The sequence below is a fragment of the Salvelinus sp. IW2-2015 genome, linkage group LG11 (assembly GCF_002910315.2).
Source record: "Salvelinus sp. IW2-2015 linkage group LG11, ASM291031v2, whole genome shotgun sequence".
Lineage (NCBI taxonomy): Eukaryota > Metazoa > Chordata > Actinopteri > Salmoniformes > Salmonidae > Salvelinus > Salvelinus sp. IW2-2015.
Window position 1 is genome coordinate 10,465,139 of NC_036851.1, and position 16,856 is coordinate 10,481,994.

General features: G+C 40.7%; 1 protein-coding gene across 4 annotated transcripts; it reads right to left on the bottom strand.

Annotated features, from left to right (window-relative positions):
* Positions 1-847: 847 nt before the first annotated feature.
* On the bottom strand, positions 848-10,517 carry LOC111969772 (ADP-ribosylation factor-like protein 8B-A). 4 transcript variants are annotated; one of them, XM_070445529.1, is made up of 8 exons: positions 10,308-10,507; positions 5,661-5,741; positions 5,469-5,542; positions 5,126-5,219; positions 4,941-5,008; positions 3,927-3,971; positions 1,302-1,372; positions 848-1,126 (listed from the first exon to the last, which is right to left on the bottom strand). In XM_070445529.1, exons 1-8 carry the CDS (start codon positions 10,428-10,430, stop codon positions 1,077-1,079), a joined length of 606 nt encoding a protein of 201 aa, XP_070301630.1. In that variant the 5' UTR covers positions 10,431-10,507; the 3' UTR covers positions 848-1,076. The 4 variants fall into 4 exon arrangements, with proteins under 4 accessions (XP_070301630.1, XP_070301631.1, XP_070301632.1 ...); XM_070445530.1 differs by lacking the exon at positions 10,308-10,507 and adding an exon at positions 9,176-9,266; XM_070445531.1 differs by lacking the exon at positions 10,308-10,507 and adding an exon at positions 5,858-5,914.
* Between the last annotated feature and the right edge of the window lie 6,339 nt (positions 10,518-16,856).

Here is a 16,856-nt window from a genome sequence, read left to right on the forward strand (position 1 = left end):
TCAAATGTTTTCCTTCATTTTTATTACAAACTTACTCTAAGCACAGCTCACCCTTCTTATCCACCCAGATTTAACATATTTACAAAATAATAATTGACACCATTAATATCTATCATTTTCACAGCAAATATTGCAATTTGAGTGCAAACACAACAGTACAATGTCTAAATTAAAAAGCATGCCTTTTTATTTCTGCAATATATCCCAGTGGTGTTCATGTTTTATTGCTAAGGTAAGCACACATTGCATGCTGCTTTACTTCAGGGATGAGAGGTATTCCACAAGGCACTTTGAATTCTGCCACTCTCTCTCTCCCAGCTCATAGACCGCAGAGGACATCATCCCACTGAGGCAAATTCAAAACAAGGCTGATAACCACACAACCAACACACTATAGCTTTACCTTCAGTACATTCAAACTTTTCAAATATAATCATACGCTCATGTCAGTAAAAATCTTACCAGCTTGATATGTGTACACACCTGGCTGCTGAGCTATTTACTTATTTCATTGCTCTCGTTTCAAAAATATTTGGATTTGGCAATAGCCATAAAAGTTACAATCTGACAAACAGGAGGGGAACCTGGAAGTCCCAATGATGTATATAAACATGTCTATGTACTTTCTTCTAGCGTCATACAGGACTGTCTGGAGAACATGTATCATGATTAGAGGCCCCAGTGAGTGGCTGAACAACCCCAATAGCATACCCTGCACTAGTGTTATAGAGTTGGGCTATTRGGCTTACAGACCTGGGAAACGTCTGTCGTGCCGCCTGAAGGACGCAGAAGGCAGACTGAATCGCTCTGTTCAGGACACTGAAGTAGCCCCTCTTGGAGGAGGTGTAACGCCGATTCTGTGACTCATGGGCCTTGGAATATGATATAGACCAGGGGGTACCATCTTTTAGTAGTGCAGTAGTACGAGGGGTTGTGGGGGATAACAACAACAGGGGGGGGCACAAGCAGCACAGTGCAGTAACGGAGTTGGAGGGACAACTATACATCAGCGTGAGCAGGGTGTGGCATGAGGGTAATATGGCAGATGGAGCTGGGAGGGTGCAGTTCTGGTACATTCAGCTTCTCCGAGTTTTTGAGTGTTGGATGAGCCACTGCAGTGTGATATCTGGAAGGCAGGAGGCATGGGGGGGGTGAGAAACAGGAGAGACAGCAGGTGAATGGGTGAAACAACGGACACCTATATAGCCACTTTGGGTCCACAATGTTGTAGTGCTCTCTCCTTCAGCCTTCCACTGGGACACAAACAAAACCTGTCACCCTCCTGTCACCGTCTTACTCACCTATGTTGTCTTTCTCTTTGCAGGAAACAGAGTAGCAGCAAATCTCTCTGTCTTGAATAGCTGCCAAGTTCCTATAAAGGAAGAAGTAAAGAAAACTGATAACCTGCTACAAACTGTTAAACTGGCCAGCAGAGGGAGCTGGTTAATTTTGAAAACCTGTATAATTTCTAATACAGTACTAGTGACCGAGAAAATAGAATGCAGTGTTTCTAAATGGAAAACGAGGGTAATGGTTCAGTAAGAATGACGCTTCTATTAAAAAAAGGCATTTTTATTTATTTATAAATCATAACTGCTCCTCCTCTAAAATAAAACCATTAGCTCTTTGCTGATGTGAGATTMAAATAGACATGTTTAAAACCTCCAGCAAAGTAGCTCTTTATAAAAGCAAACTTAATGTTCAAGAATGGTAACTGTAATCTTCCAAGATAGTTAAGGTCATAAATATATACACTACTGTTCAAAAGTTTGGGGTCACTTAGACATTTCTGTCCATTACAATAACATCAAATAGAAGGCCAGCATCCCGGAGTCGCCTCTTCACTGTTGACGTTGAGACTGGTGTTTTGCGGGTAGTATTTAATGAAGCTGCCAGTTGAGGACTTGTGAGGCGTAAGTTTCTCAAACTAGACACTCTAATGTACTCATCCTTTTGCGCAGTTGTGCACCGGGGCCTCCCACTCATCTTTCTATTCTGGTTAGAGCCCGCTGTTCTGTGAAGGAAGTAGTACACAGCGTTGTACGAGATCTTCAGTTTCTTGGCAATTTCTCGCATGGAATAGCCTTCATTTCTCAGAACAAGAATAGACTGACGAGTTTCAGAAAAAAGGTCTTTGTTTCTGGGCATTTTGAACCTGTAATCGAACCCACAAATGCTGATGCTCCAGATACTCAACTAGTCTACAAGGCCCGTTTTATTGCTTCTTTAATCAGAACAACATTTTTCAGCTGTGCTAACATAATTGCAAAAGGGTTTTCTAATGATCAATTAGCCTTTTAAAATGATAAACTTGGATTAGCTAACACAACGTGCCATTGTAACACAGGAGTGATGGTTGCTGATTATGGGCCTCTGTACTCTATTCCATTTCCAGCTACAATAGTCATTTACAACATTAACAATGTCTACACTGTATTTTGGATCAATTTGATGTTATTTAAATGGACAAAAAAATAGCTTTTCTTTCAAAAACAAGGACATTTCTAAGTGACCTCAAACTTTTGAACGGTAGAGTAAGTCATTGTGTGTGATATGAACGTCTTTCTCCTGCTACCATATTAGGGTACCCGTCTTAAAGTGAATAAGCACATCCACGGTCACATCATGGAAGAAAAATGAACAGCTCTTTTGTTTAAAAGTTAGGAGGCACAATGTATGCCTAAATCTAGTTACTGCCATAATCTCTTGTGGAAAGAAACAGTTTCCAGCCGTTTATTTATTTGTTTTATTTCATCCTTTACCTTTGCTGTATTATACCTTTTTGACTTCATCAATATCACTTGGAATTGGTTTAGTGAACTGCACTGTTGGTTAAGGGCTTGAAAGTAAGCATTTCACGGTAAAGTCTACACTTGTTGTATTCGGCGTATGTGACAAATAAAGTTCGATTTGAACACCCAGAAACTACTGCTTTGTTTTACCATTCATCAACTGGAATCTGTGTGACAAACCTGGACATTCTTTTTGTGTGAGTAATGAATTACATTTTAATTGCAACAAGAACAAAACTCTCAACTCTCAATTGGGAAAAAGTGTTTGAACTAGTCCTTGTAAAAGCATCTAAAGTGGCCTTTTGAAATGTTAGAACCTAGCCACTGCAGGCCCTAACTCACAATGGCAAGGCAAAATGAAAGGGACTCTTCTGTCATTCTGTTAGAATTAGAGTTGTTAAATTACCTCAGCTCAGATGCATCACAGATTACTGCTGTGGGTTTACTGGTAGGGAACGCCTCATAGCAGTGCTGTAGTCGAGTCCCAAGTCCCCTGTACTCAAGTCCGAGTCGAGTCACTATGGCTGAAGTCCGAGTCACCAATGGTCGAGTCACGAGTCCATCAATTTATAATAGGTCTTATTATGAAATTGTTTCTAGTCGCCACAGAATGTTAGTATATCGCCACACCCTCATGAAAACCCCCAACTAATTTACTATTGATCACTACCTCAGTATTACACTCAATACCTGTGTTTCAATACTTATTTATTACATAAAGGAATGATAAGTCAGGCTTTCAGCTACTGTTTTTGTAATTGCCCACTGATTTTTTTGTAGATTTTTTTATTGCAGTGAAAACTATCGAACCTGGCTATGGAATGCAGGGAGAAAAGTGGAAGGGTAGAGCAAGACAATAAATTCAAAAGACAGCCTACTTTTCTATATTCAAGGGGAGAGAGAGAAAAATAGCTAGACTGTTGTTTTACTATTAAAACCTCAGGATGTAAGGTCTCCTTTTTAGGGGACCTGCATGGTTCTGGTACCAGTTCCGATCTACATTTTAGCTTATAAATCGATCTGTGGATACCGTAGATTCAAATTGTTGCCACTGACACAGTAGTATTTCTTCTGAACCTGTGTGACGTACGACGTGAAATCTGAAACCACTTGAAGCTGGGATGTCCCTCCTACCATTTAATTAGCTCTTCCGACTGTCCATCAACTCCTGGCTGGACCCTATATCACAGCCACGGACAAAGCACATTCCTGCAATTGTTACATTATAATTCCGCAGGATAGAGTCGTTTCATCATGGTAGCACATTCGGAGATCAATTTATAGCCCTTAATCTAAAATAATTCTGATTTTAAACAGAAAAATCACTGTCACAGACGGACAGGATTAATATGAAATGAAAGGTGAGTTCAGGAAGCCAAGCTAGATCTCTGACGTTCTAAGCGATGCGGAGAGACGTTTTGATCAAGAGAAACCATTCTAAAATAAGAAACTGTTCTCGAACACTAAACACACATATGTACACATTGTACAGTTAGTCGTCTTATAATTAGATTATGCTATATTTAGAAAGCATAAGTCTTATTCATAGTTTTGTTGAAGAAATGCACCATAAAATATTTCATATTTTTAATAATTTGTACTCTGTACTTGAGCTTGTGTCTTCAAAAGTGTGATTCTAACCTTTCTTGGAGTATGCAGCATTACTAGTTATTGTTTATGGCCCTCTCATGATAAATTATGAATTTTGGGGATGACGTAGATGACATTTAGATATATTTAACTGGTTAAACGCCATACGATTGTTTTCAATCTCGTAAAGCAGTAGGCTGGGGGTTAGGAGGAAGCAAAAGTTGTTTGCGCAATAATATGTAGCCTTTGATCGGAGGCGGAGCGGAGCATGCCTTCCCACAAACATTTCTTGCTTCCCCAGCAACTCACCAGCTGATGTAGGCTGCGTATGCCTGATTTGGCATATCCTTTCCACTGCTAGAGGACAGAACCCTTGATGCTATGCACAACCCAGTGCTGCTAATATTCTGTGTAACATAGTAGCCCATCCAATCAAAGTGCAAATACCGAGAAGTCACGAGAAGGCATGTCTGAGTCACCAATGGTAGAGTCCAAGTCATGAAAGAAATTGGGACTCGAGTATTACAACACTGCCTAATAACTTATCTTCATACTCACAGTTTTTCAATGAGCTGCTTCTCGTCTAGAGCACTGGGGAGATCTCTTTTGTTGCCAAGCACCAAAACCTAAAAAGCATAACAGTTTAGATCTTGTGTGGCAGAAATGTCTGCTGACTGATCATATAAAGAAACTCCCTCATTTACATGTGTTCGTAGCAGTTTCCAAAGTGTAGGCCTACTTACAGGAATTCCTTGCAACTGAGGCTTGTCTAACAAATTGTGTAGCTCATTTCTGGAAGCTTCCACCTTCTCATTGTCTGCTGCGTCCACCATATATCTAAAAAATAAAAATAAAATATGTAACAGGTCACAACAACTTTACAATTGCATCAAAAATCTAAAAGAGCAAGTGTTGTGCATATTGAAAAGTAATGGAAGTGTTCAAAACATGCCCATCACAATGTTCGAACACTGACTGGTCGCCACTGAACTAACCCTAACAGAACAATCAATCTTCAGCATTTCTGTCCTCTTCCTGCATTTCAAGTTGTACCCATGACAGGAATGGCCAAACTCAGATACTCACACAATTGCGTTAACTCCCCGACAGTAGCGCTCCCACATGCTCCTGAACCTCGGCTGCCCTCCTATATCCCAGATCTGGAAAACCAGAGGAACGAAAATTAGCCTAGGTATTTTCATTTCCTCATGCAGTCGGCATAGATTGTCACTGTGGAACATTACAGTAACCTACACACTGTAGTGACTGAAGACCTACCTTGATGGTAACGTTGCCTTTTGTGACCTTCCTCATGTTGAATCCGACTGTTGGGATCATGTCTTCACTAAATTGCCCAGACTGAAAAAGAAGAGAAGGCCGTTGATACATTTTTAGATGTACAAGCCGAGCTGACATAAACAGACAATCTAGGTCAAATTGTATGTGATGTCATCTGGAATTGCCACTATACTTACTAAGAATGTCAGACAAACCTAGGCCTCATTGTAGGTTACTAGATTTTGCACATTTCCTGTTATTCCATTTGAGAAGAAAAAATAGATTATCACGTGCAAAAGGTTTATGGTAGTTTCACAAGTTCCATTAAGCCTAAAGGCATGTGAAGGTCAAACTAAATCAGGGGAGGGGACTGAACTTGGGAAACTATGCTCTAGAATTACAAGGTCTGGAGCCTGCTGGTTCTATTCTACCTGATAATTAAATTGCACCCCAAAAAAAGCTGTGGAAAATCCAAAGTTGGCTGAGGACTCTAGAGGAAATATGTTTGGCATGCAGACCCAATCTTCTATAATTCTAAGATCACTGAAAATTGTGTCTTTTTTAGCCAACCCTAAATCATTGGCTACACTTTTGACGATAGGACAGGAAAATAATTTCAGTCATTCTGATGTCTGCTCTCTTCCCCTTCTGTGTAACCCAAACAGTATCTCAGCAAGAAATAGGCCTATGCTTTGTCTAGGGCATATACAGTATGCAACAGCACATGACTTAGTCACTTGACTAGGAATAAGAGGAAGTGTGTGCAAAAGGTCTCATGACTGAAGCCTAGCTGGAACCACCACCCACACCCTACTCCTTTTTACTCAGTCAAACAGATTACAACCAACCACATGGGAACTTCCCTATCAATGGCATGTATCTCATTCACTACAGCACTGATGGAAGAGTTAGGGTAAGTGTACCTACTAAGCCCACGTACCCATTAAACCCACTTCAATCTTTGGATTCAAAAGACAAAAATAAAAAAATTCTGCTATTTAATCTTTTAACCAGTTCATTTAGTTGTATCCATAGCAGCTTTTAATTCTAAGCCAATCAGATGTTTTATTATTAAGTTATTAACAGTTATGTAAGTTCCTACTATTGGCCAATTTCAAAGCTGCAAAAARTATTTGTATGGGGCGACTCAAAGACATTTTTCAGATATTTGTAGCATCTTCTCAGATAAGTGCTCTGGCTTAATGCAAAATTACGAGATTCATGTGTTGACATATGCACATGACAGTACTTAATATCCATCTAGTATGCCATTTCTTGCCAGCTGAAAATGTGTTTTTCATGCTAACAGTACCACATGTCAGAGTCAATACAGTGGCAGCATAACTGGTCAACCACAAAAATATAATGGATCTCAAGCATTCACAGCTAACATTTAATGCAACTTGTCTTATTTTACTGTTAAATTAACYTTGCTTTGTTATAAATAGATGCTTTTTTGGTAAATGTTACATCTCTCTCAGGTGGGCTTAAAAAGAAAAAGTAGCACCCTCTATACAGAATGTAAATAAATGAATATTGTTCAATATTATCAACACTAACTTAGCATAATATTGTAGTATATAGTGTATATTTACACCCCAGACCATTCGTTTCCAAATATTGAGGAAACTTTTCAAAAAATATATTTTTAACATAATTCATTGCAATCATCCAATTAAGCCCAGTATGCATTGAAACATGGGGATTGTGTGTTGATATCCCTGATATTCAATAAACCTGAGCATTTCTTCAGATTTACGTTGATTAAAATACTCAAACTACCATTATGCATATCATGCATCTATCCATGGTGCCTTTACAAAAATTGAAAGMATCTGTACTCTCTCCAAGATGTATGGAGTGGACAGGTATTCATTGATGCAGAGATATAAGAATAAGATCAAGGTTGAAGGATATCATGGATAGAAGACCTACAAGTAGTGGTAAAAACAAATGAGGGACTAGAAAATGACTACTCATGCATTTAGGGACAGCAGGGTAGCCTAGAGTGTTGGACTAGTAACCGAAAGGTTGCAAGTTCGAATCCCTGAGCTGACGAGGTACAAATCTGTAGTTCTGCCCCTGAACAGGCAGTTAACCCACTGTTACTAGGCCTTCATTGAAAATAAGAATTTGTTCATAACTGACTTGGTAAAGGTAAAAAAATATATTGTTGTCCCTCATTTGTCTAGGTGTTTCAAATTTTTGGTCCAACAGTAGAGARGGAGATTTTAAAAACGTCTTCAGACAGGCTTTAGGAAGACAAGTTGAACTACACTGAACAAAAATGTAAAAGGTGTTGGTCACATGTTTCATGAGCTGAAATAAGATCCCAGACATTTTCCACATGCACAAAAGCTTCACATTTTGAGCACAAAATTTGTTTACATCCCTATTAGTGAGAATTTCTCCTTTGCCAAGATAATCCATCCACCTGACAGGTGTGGCACATCAAGAAGCTAATTAAACAGCATGATCATTACACAGGTGCACCTTATGCTGGGGACAATAAAAGGCAACTCTAAAAGGTGTAGTTGTGTCGCAGGACAATGCCACAGATGTCGCAAGTTGAGGGAGCGTGCATTTGGCATGCTGACTGCAGGAATGTCCACCAGAGCTGTTGCCAGAGATGTAATGCTAATTTCTCTACCATAAGCCACCTCCGTCATTTTAGAGTATTTGGCCAAACGGCCTCACAACCGCAGGCTAAATGTAACCACGCCAGCCCAGGATCTCCACTTCAGGCTTCATCACCTGGGGATCGTCTGAGACCAGCCATCCGGACAGCTGATGAAACGGAGGAGTATTTCTGTCTCTAATAAAGCCCTTGTGGGGAAAACTCATTCTGACCGGCTGGGCCTTATTCCCCAGTGGGTGGGCCTATGCCCTCCTAGGCCCACCCATGGCTGCACCCCTGCCCAGTCATGTGAAATCAATAGATTAGGGCCTAATGAAATTATTTCAATTGACTGATTTCCTTATATTAACTATTTATTATTTAAGAAGTGGGCTTATTTGGAACACCAATGGGCTTAAAGGATACATTCTGTACCCATTAAGTCCAGTCCGAACTTTCACATATTTTATCAATCATTTTTATCGCACCGAAAAAAAATTTGGTCATATTAATCTTTCATTGCATCTCCACTTTTTTCAATTAAAATTAGGGTTGTATACAGTTGAAGTCGGAAGTTTACACACACTTAGGTTGGAGTCATTAAAACTAGTTTTTCAATCACTCCACAAATTTCTTGTTAACAAACTATAATATTGGCAAGTTGGTTAAGACATCTACATTGTGCATGACAAGTAATTTTTCCCAAAATTGTTTAGACAGATTATTTCACTTATCAGTCACTGTATCACAATTCCAGTTGGTCAGAAGTTTGACTGTGCCGTTAAACAGCTTAGAAAATTCCCGAAAATGATGTCATGGCTTTAGAAGCTTCTGATAAATGATGTCAATTAGCCTGAGTCRAATGGAGGTGTACCTGTGGATGTATTTCAAGGCCTACCTTCAACCTCATGTCTCTTTGCTTGACATCATGGGAAAATCMAAAGAAATGTATACCACCTCCACCTTGTTAATTTGTGGATTTTTTTTCCTTCTTAGCCTTGTTAATTGAAATGCATTCCATGTGACTACCTCATGAAGCTGGTTGAGAGAATGCCAAGAGTGGGCAAAGCCGTCATCAAGGCAAAGGGTGGCTACTTTGAGGCCGTGTGACAGCCTCCGGGGCCGTGTGACAGCCTCCGGGGCCGTGTGACAGCCTCCGGGGCCGTGTGACAGCCTCCGGGGCCGTGTGACAGCCTCCGGGGCCGTGTGACATCAAACCAATATAGACAGAGCCGTGTGGTCCGCACAATGTTCAATGTAGCCGAGTTTCTCAACTCCACGATGTACATCAATGGAAATCCACCTCTGTTCAATGATGCCACCACTATAAACATCATCATCTGAAATCTACTGTAGTTCAAAACAACTGGGAACTCGGAAACCTCCGACTTGCGAAAGTTCAAAACAACTGGGAACTAGTAAAACAAATAATTTTGAACTGTTATCCAACTCGGAATTCCAATTTGGGAACTCCGGCCACTTTCTAGAGTTCCGACTTTCTGACCGGAACATTACTGACGTCATGATTTGACCACCTATTTTCCGAGTTCCCAGTTGTTTTGAACGCGGCATAACACTTGACAGTCTGATGACCAACAATTGGGCCTACTCTCTGGGAAGATAAGTGCTAGACAGCTAACTAGCTAGCCAAGTTGTAAACATGAAAGTTGACAGCTAACATGGCTAGCTAGTTAATCCAGATGTTTTAGAAAGAAACCTTGTCTAGGGAGAAAAATATGATCTGTACTGTAGCCAAATTCCAATAAAGTGGTTARCTAGCTAACGTAGTCCTCTGCTTCTAATCGCATCAAACCACACAAATATCAACATACATATAACGTTAGCTAACTAGCTAGTTACCGGCTATAGCTAGCTAACCTTACAAACTAGTACAGTACGTTTAAGGTATGCTAATTAGCTATGCTTAATTGTACGTTAACGGTGACTAGCTGGCTAACTTTACGATACTAGCTAAGTCGATATTGCATATCGCTAGCTAGTGCTAGCACAGCAGCACAATAAAAACTTACAGCTATCACATTAACAAATGTCGTTTTCCCCGAGTATTGAAGTCCAACCAGGGTTAACTCCATCTCCTCTTTCCAAAAGAGGGACTTAAACCAGTCCAAAAGCCGGTTTATAAGTGTCAGCATCTTGAATTTGATATTCCCACTCAACTTCGGGGGAAAGCTGGCAGTGGGAGGATTCGATTATGCTGAGCCGTGGGGCACCGGGCGTAAGCGGGGAGGGAAGAGCGCCCTTCTCWTTTTGTCAAMAAGGCAGCATGGTGCGCTGTACAGAAACAAATAGCTCTTTTCCAGAAAGTAAATTTTAGACTGTTCTATTTTTCATTGATAAGGCAGATACAGCGTTTTTATCAAAAGCCATCACTTTTCGTGGGAAAACACAGAATTCTACTAATTACTTATTATATGGTATATTGGCGATCACACAAAGTAATGGAAACATGATTCTCCCAAAACATTTTTTTTAAATAAATAAATCAAACAACTTTTCTGTAAAAAAAACAAATTAATAAAACAGATCTGATCGCTACACATGCTCAAGGGGAACCTGAGAGGGCAGGTCTTCCGGTGCCAGCACGTCTCCTTGCAAGTCTTTCGATGTAAAATCCTTGAGTCCCAGCCACAATCATGTCTAGTTTCTTTGACTTATTTGAGAATTGTGCTGTACAGTTTATAACTGTGGAAATKAATGCAACAAAATCCACCTTTTTAACACACAAGGTATCTTTTGWCTGGCAGCAAACATTTACTACAGACTGTGGTGTTTCCAGTACCATCTCTTCACTAGCGCCACTTGTTTTCTCAATTCYATTAATCACCTCCACATAGGAGATTCAATTGACCACTCTAACTTTTGCCACCTCAATTTCCTTCACAGGGCACCCCAGGAACTCAGGATAATGATCCCCACCACAATTGCAACACCGTCGTCTTTCTACACACCTTTCATCAGTATACTCTGTTCGTCTGCACACATTTGAAACATGGCCAAATCCTTTACAATTCTTACTCTGCTTTGGTTTTGGGAAGAAAGCTTTTACGGCGTATCTTACATAACCAAGCTTCACATGCAGGTATTCAACCTGAACATCCGTCGTCACCCCTGAGTTGACTCCTTTGACGGGTGCTCTACTCCGAAGTTCAAAACACAAAACTTTTGTTGTCCGGATTCTTTTGAGGTGTTGGGGCCAACAATGGGAATGAATTGACCACTGAGAGGCTTTGAAGCCACCGGTCGGCCATATTTGCAATGCCTACTAGGAGCAGTCCTCCGTAGGAATGAATGGAATTCAACAGTATTCAATTAAATGTTTCAAACACAAAAACAAATACATGTATTTAAGTATTTTGTTATAATTGGGACAGTAGCATTAGTAATTAGTATTTCATTTTTTTATGTGTATGTTTAGCTCACATAATATAATTTAAAAGTATGCATTAAGGTGTCTAATAGAATACATGTGGCAAAAACGAATGAGRACATTAATAAATGCATTTCTACAGCTTTCAAAATATATTTTTTACACTGGTGAAGGARTGCCAAGATGGAGGCACAGTTGCTTCAACACAGCACACCCTATAAGTCATCTAGTGGAAAGATAAATCATTGGTTGTGGTGTGCACCACTGGTTTGCACAAGTGTGCACTGTCATATGACTTGCAAATGCTAACGACCAATTAGCTTTGTATTCATGTGTTGCATATTGCTGCATTTCGCAGGTCAGAGTGCGGATTAGACAATTTGGTCACTCAAAAAAAATTATGAAAAAGGGTAATGAGAAAATCTTTAATTACACCAACATCTAAACCTTCGCCTATACACTATCCCAAAAAACCCACCACCCCATCCCACACTAAACGATCGTACACCAGGACTTCGGCCTGGGAGGATGGAACCCCTTCTCTCTAAACTTCCTGTAGATCTTCTGCACTAAAATCTCTCACACCCAATATTTAACTCCTGCTGCAACGACCACATCTAATCACATTCTGTGATTTCCGCTCAATCAGTGCATTGCAGTTGATCACCATGGCTATAAATGCAAGAAATCCAACGTTACTAAACCTTGTCCTCTCTGGATCTCTCTCTTCAGGCCTACTCACTGGGGGGCTCCCAGTCGACTCACTCACCTTTGGGCTGTCCTCTACTCTCTTCACTGGCTCAGCATAGGAACATTTCTGCCCCACTCAAACTCTGGCATTCTCCGCCTCCGCCTGTCTGTGCGTACCCCCACAGTTGAGGTAGAGTGCTTTCTCTATTCAACCTGGTACACTCCCTCTGACTATGCCTTCCTGCACATTTCTCAAACTGTGGTATCTCCCTTCTACACACTGCTGCAACATGTCTGAATCCTTGGCACCTAAAAAACTGTAGCGGGTTTGGAACATAGGCCATCACTGAATAGCAAATATAACCTAACCTGACCTTATCAGGTAGAAACTCTGTGTCGAAGCTAGACAAGACAGACAGGGTATTCTCAGTCTTGCCATTGCCACAGGGTCTACGTCTCAACAAACGGCCGGAGTCACAAACACTAGGAATATTATTTTTAATTTGATCCACATAAAGCTACACCACTGATCACCCCTTTGCTCTTCCTGCTCCGGAGAGCAAAGCACAACACAGGTTGTGTAACGCTCGTCGTTATGTGGAAGAGAGGAGGACCAAGGCGCAGCGTGGTAAATGTTCATGATGTCGAATTTTAATGATATCCAACAAACAGAAACACTGACAAAATACAAAACAACAAAACGACGTGAACAGACCTGAACTTGATAACATATAAAACATGAACGCACGAACAGGAACAAATGAACGAAAACAGTACCGTATGGCGAACAAACACAGACACGGCAACAATCACCCACAAACAAACAGTGAAAACAGTCAACCTTAATATGGTTCCCAATCAGAGACAATGACAAACACCTGCCCCTGATTGAGAACCATATTAGGCCAAACAATGAACCCAACATAGAAACACATAACAGAGAATGCCCACCCAGCTCACGTCCTGACCAACTAAACAATACTGAACAGGAAATAAGGAAATAAGGTCAGGAACGTGACAGGTTGTGCCCCGAGACCCATGATTCGAAGCGCCCACTTCCTCTGGGCAGCGGATACACAAAAGATCTAAACAATTTCACTTCTCGAAACTTTCCCAGATGTAACCATTGCCAGTTTGTCCATTACCCAGTTTGACATGGGTCGCCCAAAAAACAGGAAACTTACTCCTACCGGTCAAAAATCATCTCTGGTAGGATTCTCAGGGCAAGTGTTCTCTACCACACCTGCTGTCGCCGCAGGCCGAGGTGACTTTTATTAATATGTTTGCCTCTATTTACCCCCCCCCCCCCCCCCCCCCCCCAAAAAAAATGAAATGCTAATTAGCTGCTGAACAGAACTGCGAATTGCTGTCTCAAGCTTCACTTCACTCACCAGGGCCATGATGATCTGTACGAGAACCAAGGCAGAAGGTAAGAATCTCTGGATGAACTATGATAGCTAAATTTAGTAATGAATAAATTGGCTGAATTTGTTTAAATTGACAATTCTGTGAACTGTCTTGGGCAAGTTTTAAATGTACACAATACCTGTTATCTATCTAGGAAGCTCAAGGTTAACTAGTTAGCAACATTAGCCTGACTAGGTGGCTACATTAGCAGTCTATTTGTCCAGCCATTGTCTAGCATGAGAAAATCATAAAAATTWGTTTAGCTGCTCAGTAAGGCAGCTCCAAAATGCAGGTGTTTCATTCTAGCTTAGTGCTTTCTGTGGTGGTGGTGCAGCCACCAGAAATATGGAGCGTAGGTGTTGGTAATGTTCTTTAGTTGCGCCATGATTAGCTCAGTGTTCTGTCGCTAGTAGGGACAGTATGTCACCGGCAAGTCTAAGGGTCGACCTCAAAAATTCAAGCCCATTGGTTGCAGCCATAGAGTTACATTAGAAGAGCCCATCCAAGAAGGCTCAAGGTCATTGCCCACAGATAAAATTACGTCAAATCACGTTATATCTACAGTAGCTTTGATTAGACTGATCATGTCAACATCATACTTTCAAAATCTTAGCTAGCAGTCATCATCATGAATCAAGTCGACAATGTACTGGCAAATCCTTTTTAATTCTTGTCATATGAAGAGAAATAATGAAGAGAAATTATAGACAAAACGTATCGGTGCTCATTGGCCATTGGACATAAACATTAAACAACAAGTTGGAAATCGCAAATTCAACAATGAGTGGTTTGGAAGGAATCAGTGACAGTAGCTAACTGCAAGCATTGCAAAGCAATCACTTGCCTGCTATTCAGTGGAGTGGCTGTGTGGTCCCAAATCTGGGATTAAGTGTCTCTTTTCCAAGTTTAATATGATAAACATTCAACATTGGCCATGCTGTCAGTGAAGTCTGATTTGTGCCGCGCTCAATACAACTGTTAACTCGGAACTGCAAAAACTTGACTTCAGTGAATTCAAGTCAACTGGGATTTCTGGAAAAAACGAGCTCTGACTGGGAAATACGTTTTGAACGGTAATCCAACTCGGAATTGTAAGTCAGGAACTCGGGCCTCTTTCTAGAGCTACAACTTGAAGATCAATGACGTCATCATGATTCGACCTTGTTTTTTTCCGAGTTCCCAGTTGTCTTGAGAGCACCATAAATCTAGAGAATGCCAGACTTTAATAACAAAATTTGCCCACGAAGGACCGACACCCCACCTTCCTGTTCAAGTGAGCACAGCACAACAAGGTGAGTCCAAAAATGTCTTGTATGCTGCTGCATAAACAATGTAATATGCCAGGGAGCTATGTATACTGTAGCTAAGAAAGTAATACTAAGTGTATGTTGTGTAGTAAGCTGTTAGTAGCCCATGTGCCTCACGCTAATCATTTGGTCCCTTTTCCCTTCTTAATTTTGCCTACTGTTCTCACTTGGTGGTGCACATGTAGCCTAGAGCCTGTTTTAGATAAAAGTCATCATTGACTATTGTAAGAGCTTTCATTGTCTGCTTATATCCCCCCGTTATTTATTCTACGATTCTGACGTGGTGTACAGGGAGAATACTGTAAGAATGGCCCATGTTCTGAATTCTGTCGCTGTACATTTGAAAAGTCGTGAACAAATAGTTATATTGACAACGTCCGTCTTAGCTCGCTCATTAATGTCTTAATCGAAATGACGGATTGCCTCTTAATCGCTCGTTTTTCCCTTATGCCATAGTTTATACATCTCAATTGTCAGTAGAAACCACATTTGTTTACACAAGTCAGCCATATCAACTATGATTTTTAAAAAGGCAGTAAATGAGGCTGAATGAAATGTTTCGCTGCCAGACAAGGCTCCGCTGATAGCCAGGTGTAGCAATGGTAAGGTGTTGGGACTGCTGTTGGGACTCTGCTGTTGGAACAGCTTTCTGTAGGCCATAAGAGTCTGTGGGTGCCGTTTGTCACTGTTATAGTGCAATTAATGTATTGTTTCGTATTGTGTAGTGGCTTTGCTGGCATGCATATATTATTTTGGGGGGTTTGTTTGGCCCACCAAGATTTACATGCTGAAATCACAACTGGAAAAGGTACACTGAAAAGCAGACTGGGCTGACACACGCATGACTAGGGGTGTGGGGGTCATTACATTTTGTCACCCAGTGATTGTCAAGCAAATAACTGCCAAAAATGGTTGCACGTTTATTAAAAATTAAAAACGGAAATAACTTATTTACATAAGTATTCAGACCATTTGCTATGAGACTCAAAATTGAGCTCAGGTGCATCCTGTTTCCATTGATCATCCTTGAGATGTTTCTACAACTTGATTGGAGCCCACCTGTGGTAAATTCAATTTATTGGACATGATTTGGAAATGCACACACCTGTCTATATAACGTCCCACAGTTGACAGTGCATGTCAGAGCAAAAACCAAACCATGTGGTCCAATTAATTGTATGTAGAGCTCCGAGACAAGATTATGTCGAGGCACAGATCTGGGGAAGGATACCAAAACATTTCTGCAGCATTGATGGTCTCCAAGAACACAGTGGCCTCCATCATTCTTATATGGAAGAAGTTTGGAACCACCAAGACTCTTCCTAGAGCTGGCCGCCCAGCCAAACTGAGCAATCGGGGGAGAAGGGCCTTGGTCAGGGAGGYGACCAAGAACCCGATGGTCACTCTGACAGAGCTCCAGAGTTCCTCTGTGGAGATGGGAGAACCTTCCAGAAGCAGAGAACAAAAAGGCCTGCACACTGTTAAAGCTCCCAATTCACTGCTTTATTGACAACATTTCAATTGGAAACAGACCTTTGTCAGGTCCAACACACTGAGTGTTCACATCCCAAAATATATACATTTCACCTCACATGACCATTGCGGACATGACGCATGGTGGGTGCCAAAAACATTTTTATATCTCTAATAATTAAATAACAATGAGATGGGTACATGTAATGGTTCCAGAAAATAATATATATTTACAAAATGATCAAATGGGTAACCTGGAAGGAAAAACAAATCAAAGTAAAGTAACATATTCAGGTAACAAATGGTCTGATCCC